General features: G+C 49.9%; 1 protein-coding gene across 1 annotated transcript; it reads left to right on the top strand.

Annotated features, from left to right (window-relative positions):
• Positions 1-18,873: 18,873 nt before the first annotated feature.
• On the top strand, positions 18,874-21,627 carry elfn2b (extracellular leucine-rich repeat and fibronectin type III domain containing 2b). Its single transcript, XM_088931095.1, has one exon. The coding sequence runs from the start codon at positions 18,874-18,876 to the stop codon at positions 21,625-21,627; it is 2,754 nt and encodes a 917-aa protein (XP_088787221.1).
• Positions 21,628-22,493: the final 866 nt, after the last annotated feature.

Below are 22,493 nucleotides of genomic sequence, written 5' to 3'. Positions count from 1 at the left end.
TGGAATGGTTACTTGGAATCAGTACCTCCCAGGAGTCTGAAATGCTCCCCAGTCAACTGTTAGGGTCTGACAGACTGAAACACTGTAGTACTGAAGCACTGTAGTAATTTTGTGAGCCCCGAACATCAACGTGCTTTTTCACTTTTGTACACGTCTGTTATCCCACTGAGTCTTTGTGCACTCCTGCTCTCGGATGAGTAGACCATCAGAAGACAAGTTACAAGTAAGAGAGAGCCCCTGAGGGTATACTGGTTGCTATTAGCCATACAGCTGTGTAGCTTGTTCCATACTTCCACAACCCTTTGTGTAAAGCACCCAGTTATCGTTTGTGCCCTCTGGTTCGTGTCCACTGGGCTGACAGTGTCAACGCCTTTTGATTTGGAATAATTGAATCTAGTCCCTCCATAGTCTTCTTTGTTCAAGAGTAATAAAAAGTTCAGTTCTTCGAGACTTGCAGTGATAGACATCCCTTTAAGCTGTGGAATGGATCTGGTTTCTCCTATTTTAACCAGTTCCAGAGCAGCAATATGTTCTTATAAGTTCCAGACCATCAATTTACATATTATTCTAGGTCTTATTAGTCTGTTGTACCATTAAACTTGTCTAGAAGACAGAAATAATGTGTAATTCTAAGTGTCACTCTGTAAGTATATACTGTATAACGTTTTACTGTATCAATATATTTATAGTTGCTTTAGACTTTTTGATTAAACATTGTCTGCCAGGAGTTGGCCCAGTCTTGAATTCTGCATGAATCCTTAGAATTTGCTTTGCACTATCTACTATGCTTCTAATCCTCTTTTTTGGTTATGATCTGCAGATTTAACTAGCTTGCTAGCTACATCAACAGTTACATTATTGAAATAAACTACAAAGAGTAGTAAAACCTAATACAGATCCCTGTGGTACCCCACTAATTATATCGCACCAATATGAGCTGTCACTCCTCATCTGTGCTGTTTTCTTTCAATTATTTGCCAGTTCAGATCAAAGACATGCATTACTGTGCCTACAGTCTGCAATTTGAGATTTAATATTTCATGAATTAATTTATCAAAAGCTTTCTGTAGATCTAAATATGCTATATCATGTGTTGTTTTATTGCTCCTGTTTTGCCTTCAAAGAACTTCAACAAATTAGTAGTTAAGCGTGATTCATCATTTTGAAAAGTACTCTGATCTCTAGAATCCTATTTCCCTCAAAAAATATTCTCTTAGCTTAATTCAAATGATCATTTCCACGTTCTTGCATGTGATAGAATTACAGCTTCCTGGACTACACGCGTTTGGTTTGGTTTTATCACCTATTTTAGAGATATGTTTTCCACAAGTGAATTTGCAGTCAGTGGGTATTTCCTGGCTGCTGGAACAGTTTTGAGCTCAAATAATAAATCAATCAACAGATCGACTGGGTTTTTGCAGCCACAGCAGTTTTATATGCACAACAAATGAAAACTAGTGAAGCAATGTGGTGTGTGTATTGTGACTTGAATACGGCGGTCATATTCTCTGTACAATCTGTATGCAGTATCAGTGCTCTCTGCAGGGTCTGTGCACAGTAACAGTGCTCTCTGTAGGGTCTGTGGACAGTATCAGTGCTCTCTGTAGGGTCTGTGCACAGTAACAGTGCTCTCTGTAGGGTGTGTGGACAGTATCACTGCTCTCTGCTGGGTCTGTGCACAGTAACAGTGCTCTCTGTAGGGTCTGTGCACAGTATCAGTGCTCTCTGTAGGGTCTGTGGACAGTATCAGTGCTCTCTGTAGGGTCTGTGCACAGTAACAGTGCTCTCTGTAGGGTGTGTGGACAGTATCACTGCTCTCTGCAGGGTCTGTGCACAGTATCAGTGCTCTCTGCTGGGTCTGTGCACAGTATCAGTGCTCTCTGCAGGGTCTCTGTGCAGTATGGGTGCTCTGTGTGGGGAATGTGGGCAGTATGGGTGCTCTGTGCAGGGACTGTGGGCAGTATCAGTGCTCTGTGCAGGGACTGTGGGCAGTATCAGTGCTCTGTGTGGGGACTGTGGGCAGTATCGGTGCTCTGTGCGGGGACTGTGGGCAGTATCGGTGCTCTGTGCGGGGACTGTGGGCAGTATCAGTGCTCTGTGTGGGGACTGTGGGCAGTATCGGTGCTCTGTGCAGGGACTGTGGCCAGTATCGGTGCTCTGTGCAGGGACTGTGGGCAGTATCAGTGCTCTGTGTGGGGAATGTGGGCAGTATCAGTGCTCTGTGCAGGGACTGTGGGCAGTATCAGTGCTCTGTGTGGGGACTGTGGGCAGTATTGGTGCTCTGTGCAGGGACTGTGGGCAGTATCGGTGCCCTGAAACAGGAGCTGCAGTGTGGGGTGAAGTTCTGGAGACTGGGCAGACTGGAACAGGAGCTGCAGGAGCTGCAGGGCAAGTGCTTGCCCAGGAAACTGGCACATGGCTGTGTTCTCTGATATGACTGCTGTTGACCTCCCCCTCTGCCCCAGCCTCATCGAGCAGTCTCTGGTGTCTTTGACTGCCTGGCAGGGTGAGAGCGCAGAGAGAAGCAGGGTCACGTCCTCCTGTCTTCGCAGACACAGCCCTGCTCCCTCGTCTCCTCCAGCTCTGAAGCCCAGCGTCTCCTTCTCTGCTTGTCGTCCGGGTTCGTCCTCCGGTCTCTTTTATTTACTGTACATTTACTTTTTATTCTACCTCTGCCTTCGCTCTCGTTTTTTCTCTCGGCGTGCCTGCAGCCACTCGCTGGCCTAGTTTCGCGTGGAGCTGGGTAGGTTTTCTGCTCCCGTTTCGAACAGGGAGAGACGAGGAGCACCAGCCGGAGCCAGCGGAAACTATTCCTGCACCACCTGCCCCTCCCCGTTTCCTCCTGGACACTCTGGTCCCTGTCCAGGACGGGCAGACCGGTCAGCCGAGCTTCACTTAGTGCAGGCGTGTGGGGTGAGGTGCCAGGATCTTCAATGATTCACCCCGAGGGCGTTGGCACTAACGAACGATCCGTTCATTTCCCATACGGAGCACATGAAACTCCCGTGGCCATCTGGCACAGTGACAGGGGGGCGTGGCAGTAAGAGCTGCTGCTGCTCGGGCACTGGCATCCATTCTGGATGGGGGGGGTGACTTCCGTGTGGAGTCTGCATGGTCTCCGCGTGGATTTTCTCCCGGTGCTCTCCGGTTTCCTCCCACATCCCAAAAACACAATCCCACCTTCGCGCCTGGTGCTTGTAGACAGGGCAGGCGCTGGGTGGACAGCAGGTCTTACTTCCACCGAATCTCCACGCACAGCACAGGGGAACAAACATTCCCTCCAGGTCAGTCTGCGTTGCATTTTAAAGAACTGGACTTGTCCTGCAGGAATATAAATATACAGTATTTCAGCTCTAAAGGTCGGGTCACTTAATTAAATAGGTCAGCTGTTTAAAGGATCAATAACTTGGGCATTTTTCCCTTTAGAAATGTTAAAATTAGTGATTAGGGTGACCTATATTTCTAGAATAGGGTTCCAGGTGGGAGACTTCTGGTGCTTAAGGCATATACAGTACAGTACATGACCTACTATTCGAGTGAGTGGCTCTGAGGGGGTTAATTTTTAATACTACCCTGTGGCAGGAGCTAAGAGGTCACAGCCAACATAAATATCTGCTAATTTTGCATATATGGCCTTATAATTAAAGCCACAGTGTGTTGCAGGAATCAATAATATGTGCTTGGAGTGAACCTGGACAAGCCTGGCTGAAGCAGAATAAAGATTTAGTTTGCATCTCTCTCCGGTTGCTTGGGGGCCAATGAACTATAAGATGTGTTGCTCTCTCAAGATATATTGACGGGACAGTGAAATTGTATTTTTATGATTCGGCAGGAGACTAGCCTATTATTAAAACGGGCGGATCTGGCTGGATACTAATCAGATTTAGCGACTAGCTTTTTTATTGAAAAGTAATTTCATAGTTTATAAACAGTGATCTTGTCACAGCAGAGCTTTTACTGTTCAGTTATATTTTGTATATATTTGAGCCACTTACTGATATTTATGTCGCATACTGTACATACCAATAAGCATTGTGATATCTTCTATCCATCCGTTTTCTAACCACATCTCTCAATTCAGGGTCACAGGGGAGCTGGAGCCTATCCCAGCAAGCAAAGGGCATGAGGCAGGACACACCCTGGACAGGAACTCCAGTCCATCACAGGGCACACAGACACAAACACACACACTCACCAGTGTGAGTGGCCCTCACCAGGGCCAATTTTTCCCAGAAGCCAGTTAACCTACCACCATGTGTTTGGACTGGGGAGAACATGCAAACTCCACACAGATAGCAGCACCCCAGGAACTGAACCCAGGTCCCCAGGGCTGTGAAACAGCAGTGCTAACCACTGCACCACCATGCCACCCACTATGATAGTTTATGTAATTCAATTTAATTTCTAAAACGATCAGACTCTGCACTTGCTCTAGGTCTCTTCCACAGAGCCAAATAGAAATCCCATAACTCTTATTAAAGTGACAACAAAATGTACCTGAAACATTTAAAATATATACAAAAATATGCTGTGCAGGGTATTGCTTTATATTTTCACATTCAGTGCCTTTTGTGCAGCTTCTTGTTTTTAAATATGTCACACTCACCTATATACGGTGTCCTCTAAAAGTATTAGGACAGTGAGGTCTAAACTGGGGTTTTCACAGACACAGACAGGGAGAGAAGCTGGGGGTCAGAGCGCAGGGTCAGCCATTGTACAGTGCCCCTGGAGCAGCTGGGGTGAAGGGCCTTGCTCAGGGGCCCAACGGAGTAGGATTCCTCTGCCGGCCGTGGGATTTAAACCGGCAACCTCCCAGGCACAGGCGCAGATCCTTAGCCACAATGCCACCGCTCCACCCTGTGATGGACTGGTGTCCCATCCAGTGGGACGACTTTGGTACTTTCTGTTTGCTTAATGCCATGGAAACCAAGATAAGGATGGGATGGCTGTACTGATGTGGCTCAGATACAGAACTTCCTTACCTTCCTACTGTACAACTGCATACTGTGAAGGGGCCCTGTGCTCGTTTCTCCTGCTGATCGGCCTCAGGATACACTGCTGTCACTGTGCTGCCCTGCCTCTTCAGTCATCCTGATTGTGATGCGCACTGTCGCTACCAGCGCTGGTGCCACCAAGAGCTCCACCAGCAGCGCCTCTGCGATCAGCCGCTTTCCTGTGGACTAGCAGCTCATGTACACCTCTCAAAAATGGAAAAAAAGAACAACATTCATATAAAATTAAATGTAAAAGAACAGCCCTGGTCTGCGCTGGCACGGGTCATACCACTCCGTGAATAATGGAAGTTGAAACGCTAACCTTTTTAAAATGTCAGCTGGAGGCAGTGGCTGGAAATGTTAACACTGAGATTCTGAAACATAGCACACTGGCACCTCATTTGTGTGATAGTATTCCCATGCGCTTGCCATCTTGAAGCACAGAAACTCCTAAGGAACAAGGGCTGTCCGGTCCTCATCCTGGAGGGGTCAGTGTCTGCAGCAGGGCTGTCCAGTCCTGGTCCTGGAGGGCTGGTCAGTGTGTCTGCAGCAGGGCTGTCCAGTCCTGGTCCTGGAGGGGTCAGTGTGTCTGCAGCAGGGCTGTCCAGTCCTGGTCCTGGAGGGCTAGTATATCTGCAGGTTTTCCAGGTCTCTTTAAAGTACCAGCACCTGAAGAGCTATGAGAAGCTATTGAATTGATCCAACTAAACCATCAATTTTAATTCAGCTGGTTAATTATTTATAATAAATTATAGCAATTTGCCAATGTAGCTTGTTAAGAGCTACATTGTCAAAAATAATGCAAACATGACAATCCTACGTGTTATAAACATTTAACAATAAATGTGCCAATTGTGTAAAAGACCACCGTTCCCATGAGCACCTGTGTACCTGGAGGAAGTCTCTCTCTCTCACACACGAGCAGATTGGAGCAACATTCCTGGATGCCAGCTGAACCTTCTCAATCAGATTATAGCTGCGCCTGTGCTTTTCTTCCTGCATCAGGATCCAAAATGCCCGATTGCAGCCTTGAAACGCATAAAACCTCTGTGGGGTGCAATTCAGGTTCTGCCGGTGATTGACGTCAGGACTGATTAATAACTTCTCATTTTACAACAGTGATTGGTGTGAGCAGTCTGACTCATAGATCTTATTGTAGCCATTAGTTTGATTTTTTATAAGGAATCCAAGACATTTCACAATCTTTAACCCAGACAGTGCCAGGGATTGGCCTTGTATTCGGTTGACTTCTTAAAGTGTCCATCCATCAGTCCAGTTGTAGTATCTTATTGCTGTTTACTTATGAACTACTAACTCACAACCCCACATAGAGACTGAATGTAAGCTTTAGTTCCGAACTGTTCAACAGCTTATTTTAGCAGCCCTCCATATTTGTCTCTCAACTACCATCGTCGCTTACGGCCATACAGGAGCACTGCCTGTGGTACCAAACAGCACCCTACGCACCACGTCCACTACACTAAAAAGAAACCTTTCAACAGTTATGGCGTTTACACTAATTTGCTTCGGCTGTCTCGCAATGCTAGGAAGTAGAACTGAGTAAACGGACTTCTGACATCATTTTTTTTTTTGCTTATATAAAGTGAGCAGCCACAGACTGCTGTCTTACCATTCTTAGCGAACTTGGACTATATATACAGTACATGAATTGTACAAGAGGTCAGAAGGTGTTTCTGCCTTCCAGCACTGTGAAAGGGCCAACTAATATCCACATTCCCAGAATTCACAGCAACTCTATGCATGCCTCTTTCATCGTAATTAGCTCCAAAAGATCAGGTCCTCTCCCGAGTTCTACACTCTCCAGGTTTCAAGGGGGTGACGTCACTCCTGTAACCCGCTCAGCGCGCTGAGCCCTGTTACATTCGCTCGTTTCCTCCCACCTTCCAAGGACAGGGTGACCAGGTTAATTTGCTGCCTCTGAACTGTCGCTGTCTGAGGGATCTTTCTCTCCCTTCACTGGGCTCATCGGTGCAGACTTGTACAACCTGTCGCGGAAACTTTTACTGTTATAATAAATGGAGCCACAGAAAGTATTCTCTATTACTTAGTAAGGTCTTTTATTTCATATGGCAATATGGGGGCAAGCACTCGCCACCAGCTCTGTGGGAGTGAGAGCAGACTCAACAGAGAAAGTTTCATCCTTTACACATCAAGATGATGCAACATCATTATTCGTTGCATAAATCACGAGACCCGGCCCATTTCCCTTCCCCGTTGGGCAAGCCTTGCATATTTTAGGCAAAATACAATTGCCTATGTGCAGTTCGTTCACACAACAACAGGCGGTTTGGGTTCTCTCACTCTCTGTGTCTGCAGTTTCAAGATAAGCAAGTTCTTGGGCATGGCTCGCCTGGTGCATCTGTACATTCGGTTCCCGGACCTTCGGCTAAGCCTTGCTAATAACATTTTTGAGGATAACCCTTTACTCACTTTTCTCTCACAAACCCTTTGTGTAAAGAACCTGCCCCCTGTTCTCGGTTTCAACCGCTCGACCAGAGAGTTGTCACTTTGTACCCTCATGGTGTCTGGGTTCAAGCCACGCTGGAGACCCTGCACTGGGCCCCTCTCTTAGACAGCACAGGCCAGAGCAGACGTGACCCTGACATCCGAGCCACAGCCACGCACTGACTGCCCAGGCAAATCCCTTCACAGCAGCAGGAAATCAGGGGTTTCTTCTTTCATAGGCCACTGAGAAAATCAATACTGGGTCAAACAGAGGTGAGTATGTACATCACCACAACGTATAAACAAGACTGTTAAATGCTGCACCAGTTATTAGTGTAGCGACTGAGGCTGCTTTTCCATGATGATTCTTCTCAGGTTTGACAGCACCTTGCTATTCGCCACTGTACCTACAGGCAAATAGCCAAATTCACCTCCGCCAGCCTGGCACGCAGAGGTGACTCCTCGAAAGAGGAAGTCTTGAAAAGTGCTGCCTGCTGAATCTCAATTTCGAGGCCCGCTGCGTTAATTCGATCCGACGCTGTCCGTGAAGATGAGTTCACACTTTCAAACAATTTAAGTCGCGCTGGAGCCAGCAGAGTTTCAGTCGTAGTGATGCGCTCTTGTACCAAGTCTCCTGCTGAATGTACCAATTCTCCTGTTGTGGTCTTTTGAAAACAGTGTGCAGTCTGTTTGAGGTCTTTTTGAGTGTTTTATATTTGTCTGAATATGGATGCAATTGCAATCTTGGCAATCATTCATACTAGCATCTGTGTTTACACGATATGGCGAGGAGTCATTGAAAGCTGTGCTTATGTGAACCAATAACATGGCAAAGGTATCTTTATATGGACCAATCACATGGGGAAGGCTGTGTTTATGTGGACCAATCACAGGGGGAAAGCTGTTTATGTGGACCAATCACATGGCAAAGGTATCTTTATGTGGACCAATCACATGGGGAAGGCTGTTTATGTGGACCAATCACATGGCGAAGGCTGTGTTTATGTGGACCAATCACATGTAGAACTTGTATCAACCAATCAGTCTCATCCCAAACAAGATGCTCTGGTACAGTAGCAGTTGTGTGTGGGGGGTAAGGTTGGTCCAGTGGTGCCTGTGTTATGAAGTACAGCCCCAGTGCAGAGTGTCAATAACTTGGAAAAGGCAGTTTGTAATATATATTTTTTTTTTAATCACCCTCTCCCCTCTCCTCCCATCCAATACCAGCAGGCTGCCAGTGCTGTCAGCCCCTGTATCTCTGCAATGGCAGGGACGGTAACTCTCTCTCTCTCTGTCTGTCTCAGTGACTCACTGCCTCTGAGCTCCAAGCTCCTGATTAGTAGGCTGCTTCGCAGGGACTGCCAATGCAAACACACGGGCTCGGCTCGCTAGCTCTCTCTGCTCTCGTCGGGTTTTAATTCTAGGCATATGTGGCCGTGCGGAGCCAGGAGAACAAAACAACCAACTCCACGTTCTGCCAATGAGGAAAAAAAAAACAACTAAACTTCTTGATATGCAAATACAATGTGTCTTTTTTTTTTATATATAATAACGGAAGAAGAATTTGAACCTAAAGCCCCAGAGCGTGAGCCAGCCAGGGAAATGCTGTTCTGTTAAAACCCGATGTGTGTTTAGACTTTGTGAATGTGTAGATTTCTGTACCAACAGAATGGAGTTATGGGACACAGCATGGACAGCACAGAATCGACACAAAGGTCAAAGGTCATAGTAGATGTGGTGTATAGTTTAGATCAGACTTTAGGTCAGGGGTGGGCCATCCTGTTCCTGGAGTACCAGGGAGTCTGGGGGGTTTGCATTCCAACTCCGATCTTAAACAACCTGAATCAGCTCATTATTGGCTTAATACTGTAAGAACAACGTAGCAGCTTCTTCGAACTGCTGCTTTGAAGAGACCTGCAGAAGAGACCGGCCCTTCAGGATTCGACACACCTGCAATAGATTTTCACACTCCAGATCTATACCGCGAAAAAAGGCAAAAGGTGTTACAAAGTGATGTTCTCTCCCACATAAAGAACAAAGTCATTTGTCCCTAAATGTACCCGAGTTCTCAAAAATACCTGTTAGCTTCAGCTCTTCAGAGAGCTGGCTTGCAGCAGGGTGGGTGTCAGAGCTCTGTTCAGCTCCTGAGACGGAGATTAGATGATAATGATGATGAGACTTTAATATACCGAGCCACTCGCCTCTCGGCTTGTGATATCAGATTTGAGCGTCTTCTACACCAGTCTCTACCTGTTTGTACCTCTCACTCCGAGGGAACAAGCTTGTTAAGCTGTATGCGCCTAAACAGGATCAACAACTCCAGTTTTCCCCCCTCCCCCCCCACTTAAATCTGGCCTCTGGTTGAACTGAGGGGCCGATCGGAACGGTCTGTAGCTATCGGTTTTTGGCAGGGCTCGTCTTTGCAAATAGCAGCATGGACATGGAGAGAAAAACAGCAAACAGGCCAGTGTGCGATGCAACCTTGGATTTGCCATCCTCCCTCGGGCTTGACGCTGCGGTCAGCGCCAAGCTGAAGGGCACGTTCCAGTCCCTTCCACCCTCTGAAGCCCGTGAAGGAAACGGCGTCCCATCTGGAGCAGTGAATCCAGGGCCGGAGGTTGTCTCCCCAGCCCTCTCTGCCGGCTTTCTGGCTCTCCCCGCCAGACCACAGCCTGTTCACGGTTGGCCACACCATGCACAGCCCCCGAGAGAACACTGCGATATGATACAGAAAAGACGACTTTACTGAAAGCGATGCTGTCACATCATGGTGGCTGGGGGCGGGGGGGGTCGGGGGTATTTCTTTACCAGTGAATTGGGTTGTAAATTCTGTCTCAGTGCTGGAACCGAAACTAGTTTCCATTAAAATGCCAGGAGAAGCTGCTATCATATTGTCCTTTGCCCAGAGCCCTGTCACCGTCATTGACAAAACAGTGCTTGATGTCTGCTTGCAGGCCATTTGTCATTATAGAGTCGATACCGCAGCTGGGTTATGTCTCATGTAGCATTGTGAACTGACATGTGGCTAACCCAGGAGGAAAGGTCTAACGCAACTAGAATAAACTGGACTACTAGACTATGGAGTGATACAATGATTAGTTTTCAACGTGCAGTTTTGAACAGGAGGATTGAACAGAGAAGGCGGCTCGTGGGTCTGATCCCAGCATTTTCGGAGTCCTCAAAGGGGCCGACGCTGTCTGCCCTGTTGGCATCTTCAGAGAGGCTTTTCAAACGGAGAGTAGGAGGCGCGTCTTCTACACAACCTGCTGGGTGATTGTGGACATGATGACCAAGTGTCACGAACCGCACGCAAACGCTCCCGAGCAACGCGCTGCTCTTCACAGCAGCTGGTAGGACGCCGGTGTAAAACCACTCGTTCAGGGCCCTGCTATGACCTGACACCCTAGTAACCCAGTAGTAGTGAACCCTCCTGTGGCTGCAGGCCAGCCTGCTGGGAGTTGTAGAACGTACTGCCGTTGGGCGGAGGTGACGAAGTCCGCACTGGGCCAGGAGCGAGTGTGACCTTCCCATGAGCACTCTGGCCAGGGAAGCTGCGAGGGGGCGGGGCTGCCCTGGCGTTTGTTTCCACGGAAACACAAGAGGGATAATAAGTGGTCCAATGGTTGAATTCTGCCACAGACGTGGTGGTTTCGATCCACATTGTGCTTGACATTGAGAACGTTTACTCCACCTTTTTGGCTCTCCAAGACGGAACAGCAAAAGTGGCATCTTGTATGAAATATGGAATCTGAATATGAATTGAAAGATGAAAACGCGCTGTAAAGGCCTGGAGTGTTCAACTGCACCGGGCCGCCTCCTCACCGGGAGTAGAAACCGCGTGCGGGGGGCTGGCCGGCGGCTTTCCGGTCAGTCTGCCCGCGAGTCCGATCGGGGCTGGACCGAGAGCTGTGGGTTTTAGGAGTTCCAAAAAACGTGTCCGATGTTGTGCGGCAAAATTGAATTTTAAAAACGAGCGGCCAAGTGAAACATCCCCCTAAATTGGTTCCAAAAAAAGAGGGGGATAAGTCTGAAGTGTTTTATTCAAGCAAAGAAGTGAAAAATTAGAGGAGCCGCAGCCCACAGGACTGAAGAGGGAATTCAATTTATTTCAGCCTGGTCTGCTCAGTGGCTGCAGGCAGCGTGTCCCTGGTTTGGACGCCTCTGGGAGGGCAGCCAGTCACTTGCAACAACACACACACACACACACACACACACACACACACACCCCTCCGAGTTCTCCCCAGGTCTGGATGTGTCTCTACACACAATGGTGGGGAGTTAATCATTTTCCCCAGTCTTTCGGATCTGCTACAATTTCTATCCACGCGAGACCGGGCATCAGAGCGACGTTTGGTCTCCTTGTGTTTCAGGCAGGTCCGTTGCCGATCGGGGCAGTGTGGTGGGCCCGCTCAATAGGCAGCAAGGGATGGAGTACTAGGATCCGCCGGTTCTGTGTCTGTAAACCTGATGGGTAACCGGGCAATTACAGCGCCGCTGTGCAAGCTTATCCTCCATTGTTCATCTCATACTGTATATTACTCCACGTCCTACAGGACGTTACTCCTGGATGAACTAACCCATACGGACAACCAGCGCGCTAATGAGCTTCCCCCCCCTCTGCCGAGACCCAGCTCCGATTCCGTCTGTCAGGATGAGGTGCCTGTGCGCCGTGTGAATGGAGTGTGCAGGAAACCCCCATCGCAGGGCTGAGCAGGGAAAGGAGGGCCTGGGCAGCTCGTCTTCGCCATCCCCACCCCGATCTCTCCTGAATGTTTGATGCCCGTCGAGGGCGGTGAAGCGCAGGGAAATCTGTGACTGCATGCTGAAAGTGTTCGCCGGCGTTGAATTTTTTTTTTCCCTCTCCCCATTTTCAGCATTCCTTTGTGACAGAGCCGTGCAATCCCCATAGCACTGCCAGTCTGTGGCACCGGACTCCAGTGCAGCCAGCTCCTCTGTTGTCGTACTGATTGTGCAAATGATCACTCCAATCGTTAAGGCACAGACTGGTGCTGATCAGTGTCACAGAGTGCAGTGGATGCAGCACTGCATAGCTTTGACATAGTGGCCAGTGTTGGGTAAAAGTACTTTTGGAAAGTAACCCATTACAGTTACTTGTGCAGCGGATTACTTTGTTTATTAACAAGAAGCCGTGGCAATTTTTGATTAACTATATTAGTGGATATAACGATCTGTCTGGTGTTTGTCAACTTACCAAGGATGTATTTATTAAATGAATTACTTTAAAGCAATTTCTCCCGAGTTCCTATTTCAAAAAGGAATCCCTTACACAAGCCACTTGTAACTGTCACACATTGCTGTATAAAAGAAATGTTCTCTGACCCCGTAAATACTATCGAACAGTTTCATCAGCATTCAGGGCAGCTCTCCGCTGCCAGAGAAAAGCCATGTTGAAGAAAAATAGAGTTTGCTTTCAATCAGACGACCAAGAGGCATCACACGATGGGTTGCTCTCCATTGGGTGACAACAGCGTCGCCTGTCTAGCATTCTGATGTTGCCTGGCTTCTGCAGCAAAGCGGTCCTCGTTCTTTGTCTCTGGTCGGGTGTGCTGCACGTGGGGCTAGGGACAGTCGGGAGCTCCTGCAGCCAGGGCCTCCGGCGTTTGCTCTCTCCTGTAGGATCCGAACATCCCCAGCCGCCCTCCAGCTCCACCTGCTCCACTGTCTCCCATTAAGCTCTTTTCTTCACGGCGATGATTAGCACGGAAAATGTGCCTGTTCCGTTTGTTTGCTTTGTCAGATGGCCTGCGAGAATTTTTTTAAGACAGACTCCTCCGCACTTTTGGAGATGCTTTCAGGGCAGGAGAGATGTCTGGAGCCATGACACATCTCCTCGAAGCCGTGCCTCTCTCGGACAGCCAGCATGTGTTCTGGTTGAGGGGCGAAGATCGCCTTTTAGCAGTGTCTGATTTAAGTAGCAGCGGCCTTCGTTTTTTTTTTCCCCCCTACTTCTGCTTCTCTCTTGACACTGGCTGGTCAAGGAATGCACCCCAAGCTCCAATTAGAGTAGGTTATGACTGAGAGGCGGTTGATGTCCGTCATCTTGCATCCTTTGGTAACTCTGTTCAGCTCGTTCAGCCATTTCTCACAATTGCCCAAAGGACTACACTTCAAACCTGGCACTGAAACAAGAATTCAAGCTAACCCAAGGAAATTAGCAGTGGCTGTGTCTAAGACTGAATGTTGGGACAATGTAGGGACATTGTAGGGAATGTAGGGACAATTCCATCAGCAGCCATATCACCCTGCAACTCACAACTGGCAACCCACTGAAGCTCAGCAGGTATGAGCCTGGTCAGTACCTGGATGGGAGACCTCCTGGGAAAAACTAAGGTTGCTGCTGGAAGAGGTGTTAGTGGTGCCAGCAAGGGGCGCTCACCCTGCGGTCCATGTGGGTCCTAATGCCCCAGTATAGTGATGGGGACACTATACTGTAAACAGGCGCCGCCCTTCGGATGAGACGTAAAACCGAGGTCCTGACTCTCTGTGGTCATTAAGAATCCCAGGGTGTTTCTCGTAAAGAGTAGGGGTGTAACCCCAGCACCCTGGCCAAAATTTCCCATTGGCCCTTACCAATCATGGCCTCCTAATAATCCCCCTCTATGAATTGGCTTCATTACTCTGCTCTCCTCCCCACTGAGAGCTGATGTGTGGTGAGTGTTCTGGCGCACTATGGCTGCCGTTGCATCATCCAGGTGGGGCTGCACAGTGGTGGTGGTGGAGGGGAGTCCCCATTACCTGTAAAGCGCTTTGAGTGGAGTGTCCAGAAAAGTGCTATATAAGTGTAAGCAATTATTATAATTATAATTATCATCCACAGAGCACTAGGACATCTGGGATAAGCTCTATCCCATGTTATTAAAGCCCACTCTCTGGAACTCAGAGAATGAGATTCGGGGATCAATCAGCAATTGAGAATCCAAACTGGGATGAAGAGAGCACCTCTAGTCTGCAGCCTGTTAGCATAAAGACTTAGTGTTCTGGCATTTATCTTTTCTGTGACAGCAAGGATCTTTATTGCTCAGGATTTGGGCGATAATAGCAGACTTAAGCACGTTTATTTTATCTCTTGATTGAATCTGGTAAGTAAAAGCTGTAAAACAAATCACACTTGAAAGATCGTGCCCGAACATAAAGGATTGCTCTAACTCTACTGCTATTCGTCTTCAATATGCGTTACGAGCCTCAGCCCTCTCAAATTATCTGATCACTTTTTTTTTGGTTTGAGTAACGCATGGCAGGCTGGCAGTTCATGCTGCGTTTGTGCTTGTTACCGTGTCATAGCTGTGCAATCACACAATCCCGCGCTGCTGTGGAACCTGTTTGTCCAGCGATCCAACCATTATCAGAAAGCCACTTATCCTAGATTCACAGCAAGCAGGAGCCCAGGCTGGATACACAGGCTACGGGGCAGGACTGAGAGCACATGACTGCTGTCCCCATGGATGGGCAGATTTCCCATGAGGCACTGTAGGCACAGTGCCTAGGGCCGACAAATTTTTAGGGCCTACGAAGGAGGGAAACTCTAGTGACTGACGAGAAACGAGCTGAAACAACGTGCTTGCGATCGACTCTAGGTGCTCCAAATCAATGATCATCCGCTCTCTGGCGGCTGTTCTAGAAGTATTGAAGTGATGGAGGCTCGGCTCGCTCCATCAATCACGCGGTTTAGCAGTAGAATAGCTGAAAGTGCAGCGTGTCAATCGACATGATTCGGTTGGCGTTCACCCCTCTTTTTGCACATCTGCATGGAGTGAAAGTCCCTGGGGCCAAATCCGGCCCTGTGAATGGGACGCCAGTCCACTGCGGGGCCACCCAGCATGGTGGCCTCCTGGAGCTTCTGGAAGAACATGCATACGCTACACTATGCCAGGACGCAGGTGCAGTGAGACAGTGGCACTGGAATGCCGCTCCCCCCTGCTGAGGAACCCAATACATAGTGCCCCACTCCTTCTGTATCAGGTCCCACTGCTACAGGGACAGCGCAGCCCTGTGGTCTCACTGGTTTTTCTCACTTCATTCCCCCGCTGTGTGTCCCTTTCTCTCTCGTTCCCCAATAACTAGACCCTTCTTTCCCCCCTCTCCCCCAGAACAGCGTAGCCGTTCCGTTCCGTTCCCTCTTCCCCTGCTTCCCGGAGTCCTGTAGGTCCGGCACGATCCCTGACGCTGAATGGTAGAGAGACGGGATCATTCAGCTAACGGAGACGAAGGAGCACAGTGCAAAGGTTTTGATTCACTTTCTCCTGCGAGGCACTGGGGCGTCCCTTACGGTCTGCCTGCGAAGTAGACCCCAAGGCACGCAGAATACTGTGACTGGGGCGGGGAGACTCCTCTGACTGGGGCCACAGCCTTGTTTTCTCATGGTCCTCCTTCCCTGAGGCTCTGTAGCACAGGAGCTGTGCGACTATCATCCTCCACACACACACACACCCCCAGCTGTGAGGAGGCGTTGCCGAAGGGCCTTATTCTCCAAGCCGGAGCGGTAGCCTGACAGCGCGCTGCAGCCGGGGACCGCGCGCGGCGCTGAGCGTTTGACCGCGCTAACGGGCGATGACGGGCGGTCGGGGCCGCGGGGAGCTGCTGCAGGCGCAGCCGGCGCCGGCAGGAGTGCGGAGCTGTCAGGGATGTTAATGCGCCGGTCCAGGAGGCTCACAGCGATGTTTTAGAGCAGCTGCTCTCATTCACATCCCCCCCCCTCTCCAGGACTATCGGGGCTCTCGTATCGTTATTACAGCTCCAAAAGGCCGAAATCCAGTTTGGAGTCCTCTCGGTTTCCCAATTACAGTCACTACTTATATTTATTCAAATTAGTGAGTGATATGATAATAATAATAATTAATAATAATTACTTATATTTATATAGGGCTTTTCTGGACACTCCACTCAAAGCGCTTTACAGGTAATGGGGACTCTCCTCCACCACCACCACTGTGCAGCATCAACCTGGATGATGCGGCGGCAGCCATAGTACGCCAGAACGCTCACCACACACCAGCTCTCAGTAGTGGGGAGGAGAGCAGAGTAATGAAGCCAATTCATAGAGGGGGATTATAAGAAGGCCATGATTGGTAAAGGCCAATGGGAAATTTGGCCAGGGTGCTGGGGTTACACCCCTACTCTTTACGAGAAACACCCTGGGATTTTTAATGACCACAGAGAGTCAGGTCTCATCCGAAGGACGGCGCCTGTTTACAGTATAGTGTCCCCATCACTATACTGGAGCATTAGGACCCACGTGGACCACCACATGAGATATGTTAATGGGGCCCTCAGTGCTGTCCTATAGCTCTGCCACGATGCCCTCAGTGCTGTCCTATAGCTCTGCCACGATGCCCTCAGTGCTGCCCTATAGCTCTGCCACTATGCCCTCAGTGCTGCCCTATAGCTCTGCTACGATGCCCTCAGTGCTGCCCTATAGCTCTGCCACGATGCCCTCAGTGCTGCCCTATAGCTCTGCCACGATGCCCTCAGTGCTGCTGCCACACTCCCAGTATCCCCTTTGCGAGTCTAATTCCATTACATCACTCTCCACCTCATACTGTCCTCCTATCTGTCCCCAGAAGAGGCCTCCCTTAAACAGCCAAGTCCTAATTAAGTAATCCTGAGGACTGAATGACTGTATGTGGGCTCTTTAATCAGATCACCCCTCTAGTGGCTTGAAATAAGAAAGGAGTGGAAAGTGAAGTGAAGCAGTGTGAGGAAAAGAAGAGGGACAATGGGATTTCCTGCCCTCCAGACAGTTGTTACCAGGAACAATGTGTGTGATTTGCTTTGCAGGCTTGCTGGGGCTGTCCTCTGCATTTATACAAATTGAACTTTATTTCCAGTGTTCACAGCTCTAATGCACTTCACTACAATCCCTCTGTGATTTATACGATAAACACTTGTAAGGACTGTGCAGTACAGTACTACTTACATGAGTACTCAAGTACCCAAGTGGCTGGGTTGCTATTTACTATAAGATACTTTATTATACATAAAATGAACTGAATGCCTGATTTTTCCTTCTCAGTCTTCTTTTGTTCTTGTTTAGACAACTCTCCTTAAAAGGAAGCACCAGAGAGGGACCATTAGCAGCTCGCATAGCGGGCTACGTCCTGGATGGGACACCAGTCCATTGCAGGGCAAACACAGACATAGACACACACTCACACCAGGGCCAGTTTTCCCAAAAGCCAATTCGCCCAGCAGCCTGAAACCCACGCAAACGCAGGGAGAACATGCAAACTCCACACAGTCAGCACCTCAGGAATTGAACCCAGAACTGCGAGGCGGCAAGGCTATACACTGCACTACCACGCCGCCCACTCAGGTTGTAAGAACCCAGAGAAGTATCCATGACAGACATATTCCGGTTCTCCTTGTTTGTTTTCTAATACTCTTCTGGCTGCAAGGAGACTATGTAAATATGATGCAAATCAAATCAGCTGATAACGGATGGAGACTTGCTGTCATCAGAACACTGAACCGAAGAAAACATGATGAGCATGTTTGAAATTCTGCTTTGGTGCCAAACATTCACTGGTGCCTTGTGGCTCCAAGGCATTCATGAAGTAGTAACTTGCACAACCCCTAAAATATTAGTCACCTATCACAAGGGCGCAGTGACAAATAAAAGGCTGGCCCAATAATTTTATAAAAAGCATGCTTGCAGCAAATGACACAGGCAGAAGCTAAGAAACATCTGAAATCGACTTAAGAAAATTGTGGATCAAAATGTGGTGTAGGAGAAATCGGATAAAGACAAGCTTGTTTTTAAAGTTGCGGTGTGTGACTGATTGGGTGAAGCTTGGTCCTCTTTCGCTTTTAGATTATTTTCATCCCTCTCAAGTAAGAACATTTACAAATCTAGGATCCTGGTATCTGAACGCTGTCGGGCGAGAGTGGCTACTTTTCGTCTCTGTCTGAGAATGCTGGGTATTGGCTGCTGTGGCTGAGCGGATGACCCAAAATGTCTGTCGTTTCTTTCTGCAGAATCCTCTTTTCTGCTCCACTCTTCTCTCCGCCCGGGCAGCTGAGAAAGGGGAGCTGAGGGGAGAAGATCCGAAGGCAGAAACGCCCCGACAGAAGAAGAATCCGTGCAAGAAGAAAGAAGCCATGGACAAGGCCTGTAATACCCAATGTTTTAGCCCAACCCAGAGATACCCAAGATGGGCACATTGCTAGCCACCATGCCAACGAATCACCTGTGATCAGCCTTCTCTTTAAAAGCGCCAACCCCACCCGCATCAGCCCCCAGTTTCACTCCCCCTTCCTCCTCACACGGCCCCCTCCCCTGTCCCCTCCCTGCTCCCTCTCTCTGTGCCCCTCACGTCATAGTGTAACCCCATCTAGACTCCTTCCCTGTTTGCCCTGCCTTTGACTCATCCTCCTGCTGAAGCACAAGCCCCCCATTATGCCTAAAAGATTCAGAAGCCCCTTCCTCCACCTTTCTTCCTCGGCTACCCCAGTCCTCCTCCTCCTGCTCCCCTCGCTCCTGCACCTGCCCCCTCCTGCTGGAGCTGACTGTTGGCTGATCGAGGGGGACAAGGGCTACGTCTGGCTGGCCATCTGCAGTCAGAACCAGCCCCCGTACGAGACCATCCCACAGCACATCAACAACACCGTGCACGACCTGCGGCTAAACGAGAACAAGCTGAAGGCCGTCTTCTTCAGCTCCCTGAGCCGCTTCACCAACCTCACCGACCTCAACCTCACCAAGAATGAGATCTCCTACATCGAGGATGGGGCCTTTGCAGGCCAGTCCAACCTCCAAGTCCTACAGCTGGGCTACAACAAGCTCACCAACCTGACCGAGGGCATGCTGAGGGGGTTAGGGCGCATGCAGTGTCTTTTTGTGCAGCACAACCTTATTGAAGTCATCTCGACCAATGCTTTCTGGGAGTGTCCCAGTCTGACCAGCCTGGATCTGTCATCCAACAAACTGGCCCGCCTGGACCCTGCTACCTTTACTGGGCTCAGTCGGCTGATGGTGTGCGAGCTTGCCGGCAACCCCTTCCACTGCGGCTGTGAGCTCTATAGCTTCCTGACCTGGCTGGAAGCCTTTAATAATGTGACCCACACCTATGACCGACTGCAGTGTGAGACACCTCGTGATTTCTTTGGGTACCCCTTGCTAAGCCCTTTGCCAGGACATGGCCGGAATGCAAGGACCATGCTGGCTTCCGCTTGCCGGGATGGGGTCATGTCCAAAATTTCTACCACGACCCCAGATTTTGAGGGTTCTGGGAGCAGTTATATAACAGAGAGGACCTTTCAGGTCTTCACAACGCCCCCTTCAAGCAGTTCCCCCAACCTTACCCTTAAGGTTCAGCAAGTGTCACTCTCATCTGCCTCCCTCCTGGTCCATATCCCCAAGCCCTACAGCAAGATGTACATCCTGGTGCAGTACAACAACAGCTACGTCTCCGACGTGATGAACCTAAAGAAGGCAAAGGAGATCATCACCCTGAACAAGCTCAAGGCACATACCAACTACACCTTCTGTGTGGCCTCCATTCGCAACCAGCAGCGTTTTAACCACACCTGCGTCTTCTTCTCCACTCGCCTGCCAAGTCCAGATGACATGCGGCCCAGTCCTTCTACCACCACACACTACATTATGACCATACTGGGCTGCCTCTTTGGGATGGTCATTGTGCTGGGGCTGGTCTACTACTGCCTGCGCAAGCGCCGCATGCAGGAGGAGAAACAGAAGTCCATCAGCGTCAAAAAGACAATCTTAGAGATGAGATACGGACCAGAGGCTGTAGCAGCTGTCGCTGCGGCAGCATCGGGGGACCCCTCCGCCATGCAGAAGCTCCATGAACAAGTGCACCATCAACACCATCATGGCAAGATCCCTGCCTCCTCTTCTGCGAGCTCTGGGATGCACCAGGGGTCGGGCAACACCTGCTCGTCCCGACTCTCCTCCATCCCCCAAGCTGAGAAGATGGCCTCGGCTTTCTCTGAGGCCATGGCCGCTACAAAGGGCAACTACATGGATGTGCGGACTTCTGGGTCTGGGGAGGGGTTGGAGAGGAGAGGAGGGGGGGGAGCAGCAGGGGGCATGGGGGAGGATGACCCACGGGAAGATGAGGGAACAGATCCGGGGGAGGACTCAGAAGAGGACGGCCAGGGTTCGGCCTCCGAGATCTCCACCATCGCAAAGGAGGTGGACAAAGTCAACCAGATCATCAACAACTGTATCGATGCACTCAAGCTGGACTCGGTGGCCGTGGCGGCGGCGGCGGCGGCGGCGGCAGCCTCAGGCCCCCCAGGTGCCACGTCCCCTCCACCCCAGCTGCCTCCGTGCTCCTCCTCTTCCTCAACCCGCGGGCTGATCCCGGTCTCCTCCAGTATGTCAGAAGCCTGTCACTCCGGCCAGATCATCGCCTCCCCAAAGCTTCCCCCTCCACCCATGGCTCCTCTGGTTCTCCCGCTCTCAGAGCGTGTGGGCATCAGTGGCGGGGGCTTCCTCTCACCGCCTTACCGGGACCCCCCTCCTGCTTCCTCCTCATCAAGGCCCCTCCAGAGGCAGCTGAGTGCCGACGCAGCTGTCGTGGTCCTGGGATCGGTCAAGAAGCGCTGCAGCGTCTCCTCCAGCGGGTCCATCAAGAGTGCCCGGGTCTTCAGCCTGGATGTGCCTGAACCCCGCAGCCCCGATTCCTGCAAATACACCGAAAAAGGGAGTCCTCTGGGCTGTGGGGAGCCCCTGGAGAAGTTGCCTCTTGTGGGGGGGAGCGGGGGAGGGGGAGGGAGCTCCGGGGCTGGGATCCAGCAGCATCTGGAGGTGGGGCCAGCCTACCACTGCTCCGAGCACCGCCATTCCTTCCCTGCGCTCTACTACGAGGGCTCCTCCGATTCCCCCTCCTCCCAGAAGGCCTCTTTCCTCAAGCCCCTGACACGCTCCAAACGGGACGCGGCCTCCTACTCTCAGCTCTCGCCCCGACATCACTACTCTGGTTACTCCTCCAGCCCCGAGTACTCCTCCGAGAGCACCCTGAAGATCTGGGAGCGCTTCCGCCCCTACAGGAAGAGCCCCCGGGAAGAGGCGTCCTACGTGGCGGCGGGGCATGCGCTGCGCAAGAAAGTCCAGTTCGCCAAGGATGAGGATCTGCATGACATCCTGGATTACTGGAAGGGGGTGTCGGCTCAACAGAAGCTGTAATGGGGAGGAGGAGTGGAGGGGGTGGGGCTGTTTCCAAGGAGGAAAGGAGCTGATAGAGACCCTTTCTTAGACAAAAGCAGGGAGGCAGTGGAGGAACAAGGTCAGGTGTGTGTAGGGACAACAGGGAGGTACAGAACAGTCCCACCAAACATATCCTTCAAGAGCGTAAATACCCGTGGGCACATGTCCAACACTAAGGGACCATATTCCCAGAAGTCCAATCTCTGTGGGCCACTCATGATAAATTTACTACCATGCTTCATTTGCTGCTTCTTTTCCTTTCTGTGTTTCTCTCCCTAATTAGACAAAATTCAAGGACATTATGAAACATCCCATAAATGGCCCAGAATACCCCTTTAAGAGTATCCCCGCGGACGAGGTTTGAACATGTCTACAATTTGAAAGAATCAGGCATGACTTCATTCAGGTTCCAGCTCAAGGTTGCAGAAACGTCTCAAGAGCTTCCTCCGACAAAGACGAAAGGTGTGGTTTTGATCGGATGGGCTAACAGCTCAAGGGCCCAGGGAGGTATAGTGTTCCTTACGTTTTCATGTGGTGTTCAAAGCATTAGGAGATTTGAAAGAAATGAAGACTGGCAAATTGAGCATGGTGGAAAAAGTTTTTTTTTTTCCTAAATGTGGTGAAAGGCCGGGGGTTGCTATTGCTAAATACACATCAGGTTGTCCGTAGTCAACACAGACAGGAACTGGTAGGCTTGTGCAAATTTCCAGCGTGGGCGCCAATAGGATTGAGTTGACAAATCCCAAGCCAAACCAAAACCAAAGATCTCTTCCTGTCCTTTTCTTTGAATTCTGCTCTTTAGAAATCATGACAGATGCACAAAAGGATGTGTCGCTTCCCAGAGT

Source organism: Atractosteus spatula, chromosome 13 (assembly GCF_055471065.1).
Source record: "Atractosteus spatula isolate fAtrSpa1 chromosome 13, fAtrSpa1.hap1, whole genome shotgun sequence".
NCBI lineage: Eukaryota > Metazoa > Chordata > Actinopteri > Semionotiformes > Lepisosteidae > Atractosteus > Atractosteus spatula.
The sequence above is the reverse complement of the archived record's forward strand: the minus strand, read 5'-3'. Positions and strand labels throughout refer to the sequence as shown.

Coding starts and splice junctions, on each gene's coding strand:
- elfn2b (XM_088931095.1), top strand. CDS start 18,874: ATGCCTAAAAGATTCAGAAGCCCCTTCCTCCACCTTTCTTCCTCGGCT.